Source organism: Medicago truncatula, chromosome 6 (genome assembly GCF_003473485.1).
Source record: "Medicago truncatula cultivar Jemalong A17 chromosome 6, MtrunA17r5.0-ANR, whole genome shotgun sequence".
Classification (NCBI taxonomy): domain Eukaryota; kingdom Viridiplantae; phylum Streptophyta; class Magnoliopsida; order Fabales; family Fabaceae; genus Medicago; species Medicago truncatula.
In genome coordinates this window covers 14,447,259-14,454,507 of record NC_053047.1, presented here as the reverse complement: position 1 = coordinate 14,454,507, position 7,249 = coordinate 14,447,259, and the positions used below count along the sequence as shown (strand labels likewise).

General features: G+C 34.0%; 2 protein-coding genes across 2 annotated transcripts; both read left to right on the top strand.

Annotated features, from left to right (window-relative positions):
* Positions 1-2,568: 2,568 nt before the first annotated feature.
* On the top strand, positions 2,569-3,156 carry LOC112422761 (receptor-like protein EIX1). Its single transcript, XM_024786410.1, has one exon. The coding sequence runs from the start codon at positions 2,569-2,571 to the stop codon at positions 3,154-3,156; it is 588 nt and encodes a 195-aa protein (XP_024642178.1).
* A 1,665-nt stretch (positions 3,157-4,821) lies between these two features.
* On the top strand, positions 4,822-5,535 carry LOC25496237 (receptor-like protein EIX2). The gene has a single exon (XM_024786409.1). It carries the CDS (start codon positions 4,822-4,824, stop codon positions 5,533-5,535), a length of 714 nt encoding a protein of 237 aa, XP_024642177.1.
* The last annotated feature ends 1,714 nt before the right edge of the window (positions 5,536-7,249 follow it).

Below are 7,249 nucleotides of genomic sequence, written 5' to 3'. Positions count from 1 at the left end.
TACGAGACTTCAAAATTCTCAAGCACACAACAAGAGACATCCTATGCTCAAGCACACAAGCAAGAGACTTCTTATGCTCAAGCACTAAAGCAAGAGACTTCTATTCAAACAGAATTACACAGAAAATTGTTTGAGTTTGAACACTTGATATACAATCAGTGGTGTTCACAATACAATGCAATTGAAAGACTCTAGACTTAAGAATTTCTAAGATATATCAAATGAGTACATAAATTCTTAGTGCTTGTTGAAACAATTTCAGCAGAGTTTTTGCACAGTTAAATTGTTGATGGTCTCTCTCGTATTGTTCTGTGTCTTTGAACTCCAAGTCTTCACTCCTTTATATAGAGATGTGAAAGAGACGTTGTGAAATTGCCAGCACGTCAAAGAGTTGTTGTAGCCTTGATCAATCACCAATGATCTTTTGCCTGATTTGGATGTTGTCCTATGAAGAATTAATTTCAAATCCATTCTGAATTTGAAGAAACATTTCTGCAGGCAGAGCTGTTTTTCTTGTCTTGTAGCGTAGACAAAAACAGAGTAGTGGAGGAAGTGGCTGTACGCTTCGTACAATGTACTTTGTCGACTCTCTTTGAAGGATAAGCATCCAATGACTTCAAATTCCTTCAAAACCAGCTTTTCATTATTCTTTAGTCTTTTCGCTTCCTTTAGATGAGCTTAAACAGCTTGTTTGAATCTTTAGACAAATTCTGTAGATTCTGGTGATGTACAGCTTCTGATGAATTGGCTTCTGATAGACTGCTTCTGAACTATTGCTTCTGATGGACTTGCTTCTGATGACGTCATCAGGTGCACTTTGTTTTCAGGAGCGCTTTTACTTCAGAAGCTTCTTTAACTTCAGAGGCGGATTTCGTCAGACGCTTTAGGCTATTCTTTTAATCAAATCTTTGGCTCTCTTTTGTTCTTCCAAGACCTTATAAATATTTCAAACTTGACTATGGTCCTGTAAACTTGAACAAATAATTAGCCAGATCCAATTGACAATTTTTTAATACCTTGTTATCATCAAAACTTATTCAGGTTTATTGTTAAATACATTTTGTTCCAACAGATGGCTCTAACAAGTCCCTCATCGATGGACCACTCTCAACAACCATGGAGTCATTAAATTATCAAGTTCATATATGCTATTACACACTAGATCATACTAATTTTTTTTATTTCTTTTCTTAAATAAACTATTTTTGTTCTCTTCCTCCTATTTTATTCATGACATATGCACCGACACACACGGAAATGTTCGCCGTGCTGTCCTCCCCATTTTTGCCACTTTCCTCCCACATCCTCCACCGGCGAACAACCACAACTCATTCTGGAACCCCTTGAAATTCATGCTTATACTCACTTCCTATTTTCCTTAAAACTGAATAAAATCACAACCATAACTTCATCTAAATCTTAAATCTAGATCCCCCACCTCTCAAGCTTCAAACATAAGATTAAGATATAATGAAAAATACAATTTTCAATTATTATGGAGAAAACAATTTTTTGTGATAAAAAATGGAGAAAACAATTTACAACCATTTAACTTCTAATTTCTCATTTTTTTACAAAACAAAGAAAAACAATAAAAAGAGGGCATGTGTGAAATTGTTGCGGAGAAAGAGGTTTCAATGTATCCTTTCAATGTTTCAGTTAGGGAGATATTTTCCTTTAATGGATCTCAAAGAGAGGAGAGGTTGTGGAGTTCAACTTCTGAAACGCCAAAGATACGTGAAAATATACCTATATTCTCACTTTTATTTCTAAGTCATCTCAATATTTAATTATCTCTGTAATAGATCTAACAGAGTATAAAAGTAGTTCACCGATGAACCACTTGTTTGATGGTTCATCCTAGAAATCACCTAGAGTGGAGACATTATGTTCTTCTTTTTTATGTAAACTTTTTTTATAAAGGTTTTTTGAGATATATGAGTTTTTAGTATGAATCGGATTTAGATTCAGGATGCAGCAAGTACCACGTCAAATAAAATCGGTCATATCAATTTCTTTTAATTAAAAAATACACGAAAGATCTTTTGAAAATATAGGGGTATAAATTGAAAATAAAATACCTCTAGAAAATGGGTTATATCAATACCCTTGTGAGCTAAGCTCAGTTGATTGAGACAATGCATAATATATGCAAGGTCTGAGGTTCAAATTCCGGCCACCACCAAAAAAAATTAAATGTTGAAGGAATTGGTGGAGCTAATGAAAGGAGATTTAAATCCGATGAAGAAAAGAAAAATGCTATTAACATTTGGTTTAACATATTTTTGAGTTTATGCAAATAAATAAATTTTTATGTATTATTCATTATAAGAAAAGTTTTCCATGTCTCCTTATTTTGTATTTTAAGAAAAACTCTAAAGTCTTTAGACGTTATCTTCACTCTTTTTGTTTTTTCCTAGTGGTTTCTTCCCTGCATTACATTATAAATTCAGTTATTGGAAATGTAAGAACACACTACAATCAATCAAATTACAAATATATCTTGTCATGACCACAATGTCAATCATGAATCCATTTTGTTTTAAATTGATTCAAATCATATTTCTCATGTGTTTGGTGTTGCAAGCAGACCAGCTTGTTTGCTCAAAAGAGGTTGTCAGGTGCATACAAAGTGAGAGACAGGCACTTCTGCAATTCAAGTCTGGCCTTATTGATGAATTTGACATGTTGTCATTTTGGACAACTGAAGATTGCTGCCAATGGTATGGAATTGGTTGCAGCAATATCACTGGCCATGTACTTATGCTCGATCTTCATGGTGATTATAATTATTACTATTATGGTGGGGGAAATAGATTTTATATCCGTGGTGATATCCACAACTCATTGATGGAGTTGCAGCAACTAAAGTATTTGAACCTCCGTGGGAATTATTTCACAGATATTTCTATCCCAGGTTTCATTGGATCTCTAAGAAACTTAAGGTATCATGATCTTTCAGGATTTGACAACAGGGATCACAATGGAGGTCAGTGGTTGTCTAATCTTACTTCTTTAACCCATCTTCACATGTCGTCAATATTGAATCTTGATAGATTTAATAGTTTGTTGGAAATGGTTGGTAAGCTACCAAAATTGGGAGAACTAAATTTAACAGATTGTGACCTTTCTGATCATTTCTCTTTCTATCCTTGATCTCTCTTGGAACAACTTTGCGTCATCCTCGATATTCCATTGGGTGTCAAACATTAGTCCCAATCTTGTGATGCTTGACCTTAGTAATAATAAGATGGCGGATGTCCCACCAAATCATTTTTCTTATAGGCTTCCAAAATTGAGAGAACTAAGAATATCTAATAACAAGTTCACATCATTCATCATATAGTTATGGCACAGTGATGAAGTCCCTTCAGGTGCTTGACCTATCACATAATAAATTGAAGGGTGGGGCATTTAAATCCTTCATGAATTTATGCGCCTTACGTTCTTTAGATATTAAAAAAAAACAATTTCCCTGAAGACCTTTAATCAATTATTCACAATTTGTCTAGTGGTTGTGTTAGAAACTCGTTTCAAGTGTTAGATCTCAGTTTTAATGAAATCACTGGAAATTTAGCCGACTTTTCTACATTTACATCATTAAAAACATTAGATCTTTCTTATAATAAGCTGAGTGGAAAAATTACTGAAGGTGGTAGCTTGCCATTTTTGTTTGAACAGTTATCCATTGCATCAAACTCTTTAGAAGGGGTAATTCCAAAATCAATTTGGATGAATGCATGTAAGTTGAAATCATTGGACTTGTCCATCACTTATCTGGATGTGCTAGATATTCACTTCAACAATTAGATCTAAGCAGCAATCAAATTAATGGGACACTACCTAATCTCTCAATATTCTCATTTTTGGAAATATTTGATATTTCTGAAAATAGGCTAAACGGGAAGATATTTGAAGATATTCGATTTCCAACTACACTAAGGATACTGGAATTAAGTTCGAACTCTTTAAGTGGTGTGATCTCTGACTTCCATTTTTATGGTATGTCAATGTTAAGATACTTATATTTGTCTGACAACTCAATAGCATTGAGATTTACCGAAAACTGGGTCCCGCCTTTTCAACTGCACGATATAGGAATGGGTTCATGCAAACTTGGTCTTACGTTTCCTAAATGGATTCTGACACAAAAATACCTGCATTATCTTGATATTTCGAATGCTGGAATTTCAGATAATGTTCCAGAGTGGTTTTGGGCTAAACTATCATCACCAGAGTGCAGCAACATGAACATTTTAAACAATAATCTCAAAGGATTAATTCCAAATCTTCAAGCCAAAAGTCAATGTTCTTTTTTATCTCTTTCATCAAATGAATTTGAAGGGTCCACTCCACCTTTTCTACTAGGTTCTGGATTAATTGATCTTTCCAAAAATAAATTCTCCGATTCTCTTCCATTCTTATGTGAAAGTGGTATAGATGCAATATTAGGCCAGTTTATCTGGACAAATTCCAGACTGTTGGAGCAATTTCAAGGCATTAGCTTATCTAGATTTGAGCCACAACAATTTTTCTGGGAAGATTCCTACTTCAATGGGATCACTTGTAGAACTGCGAGCATTAATATTGAGGAACAATAGCTTAACAGGGGAGATCCCTTCCTCCTTAATGAACTGCACAAAGTTGGTAATGCTGGATTTGAGAGAAAATAGATTAGAAGGACTCATCCCTTATTGGATTGGAAGTGAATTAAAAGATCTACAAATTTTAAGCTTACAAAGAATCAATTCCGACTTGTTTGATCTCTCATTGAATAATCTATCTGGACATATTCCCAAATGCATACAAAATTTAACATCAATGACTCAAAAGGCTTCATCTCAAGGTCTTTCCACTCATCTGTATCTTATCAATTCCGACTTGTTTGAATATGACTTGGATGCATTCTTGACATGGAAAGGTGTAGAACATGTGTTCAACAACAATGGATTGGTTCTTCTAAAAGTCGTAGATCTTTCAAGCAATCATTTTTCAGAAGAAATTCCACCTGAAATTGCAGATTTGATTCAATTGGTCTCATTGAATTTATCAAGAAACAACTTCGCAGGGAAAATTCCATCAAATATTGGAAATCTAACCTCACTTGACTCCCTTGATTTGTCACGAAATAAGTTGCTTGGTTCAATTCCTCCTAGTCTATCTCAAATAGACCGGCTTAGTGTGTTAGATCTGTCACATAATCAATTATCTGGCAAGATTCCAACGAGTACACAACTACAAAGTTTCAATCCCTCAAGTTACGAAGATAATCTTGATCTTTGTGGACCACCATTTGTAAAATTTTGTGTTAAAGGGAAACCACCACATGAACCAAAAGTAGAAGTTCAAGACGATGAAGATTTGCTTCTCAATCGTGGATTTTACATCAGTCTGACATTCGGATTTATTATAGGCTTCTGGGGTGTCTTTGGCTCAATCCTAATCAAGCGTTCTTGGAGACATGCTTATTTCAGGTTCATGAACAATTTAGTGGATAATATTTATGTCAAATATAGATGGGGACGCAATGATTAACCGGTAATAACACTTTAATTTAGACATCTCATATATACTTACATTTAACATCAAATAGTCATCATAAGATATCAGTTTAGTATAAAATATATTTTTTACATATATTTTCTATTGAAATGTTGTTCATCTTTAGTCTCCACAATTTCTTAAAAACGTGTTCTTAGTAATTTTGAAGAGTTTAAAGGAATTTTTTCTTACTTTTAGCTATCTATCTTTGATGATAGTGTAGGCTATACATGTTCAAAAGTTATCTTTCATGATATTGTGTTTCAAGTTACAAGTTTTCTAAAAATTTATATTTTGGACTTTGTATCTAATGAGGTTAACACTTAAACTATTATATAGGGCACATCTTCACAAAATGGTACTCGTTAGTGCGTTGGTGGTGAATCAGATAAAGGTGTGAAGTCAAAGATCTACTATAGGAAGATAAATGGTTTCTCTTCTTTTTATGAATGGTTTGTGAATTGTTTGCATTGTAAATCTAGGAACATGATTTCTCCTCGCTCCCAACATGTTTCAAAACACTCGATTTGTCATGATTATATAATCCAGTCGTGCAAAAGTCACCTTGTCATGATAAATTGATTGTTAAGAGAGATGTTGATGGCCAAAGAGAAACTATCTTCTAGAGATGTTATATGGTTATGTCATTTATCTCTTGTTTGTTGAGTTGAGTTGCAACTTGTAATACATTCTCTATCCTGTGTAACATATTTATGCAATAAACATTAATGAAGTATTCTAAAAGTAAAAAAATACATTTCTCATTTTTCCATACTCACAAGAATTTTAATTTTTTTTTGTCAAGTAGTTTAGTGGCGAGATTACTACTACAAAATACTCCCTTTAATAGCACTCATTTTGGCTCTTAATAGCGCTTCCCAAGCGCTAAGAAAGCCCCCACTATAATAGGTCAGAATGTTGTTGTGTTCATGATGATCTTCATCTGAGTTCATCATGATCTTCATCTGGGTTCATCATATATAAATGAACACATGAATTTCTGAACGTGTCATATGCTTTTCATGAATTTCTGGGCAATAACTAAAGTATGGGCTTTTCCACATATATCAGAAAGTTACTTTCCCAGATCTGCCTTGGGACCGGTGCAGGAAAGATATAGTGGGATTCTACATCTTCATGCCCATGCTTTGAGGGATTGTGTTGTCCTTGTACTGTACCAACTCCCATGCGTGTCTATCTTTTAATGAACAAGACAGATTTGCTTTTGCTTTTGCTTTTTGCTTTTCACCTACTGTACTGTTCATAAAGTAAGCATGTGCTGAGCTGAACATTCTGACCATCATAATGTTCCATCTGTTTCACTTAGGATGATTTGTGAGACTATCTTTTGATGTAATCAAATCCTAATAGTGAAACAACAATGAAAAACAGTGATATTAACATCTAGGATGATATTCCCTTGTGGAATATTCCTAGTACATCAATGTTCATAGTCTTAAATGAACATTGAATATCCTTTTTGACATAATTCTTATATATGTCTTTATTGCTTGATTGATCGATGCAAATATCTTTCCTAGACAAGTATCCATGTCACATTAAATGTCATATATGTTCTGATTTTCTTTTTATCCGTAGCCATTGTCTGCCTTTTCTCCATTCAGTTATGTTCCAGCTAGTTCTCCATCATCCGTCAGAGCTAAATGTATTTGTCTAACGAAATTTCAGCACATGACTGCTGGAATTA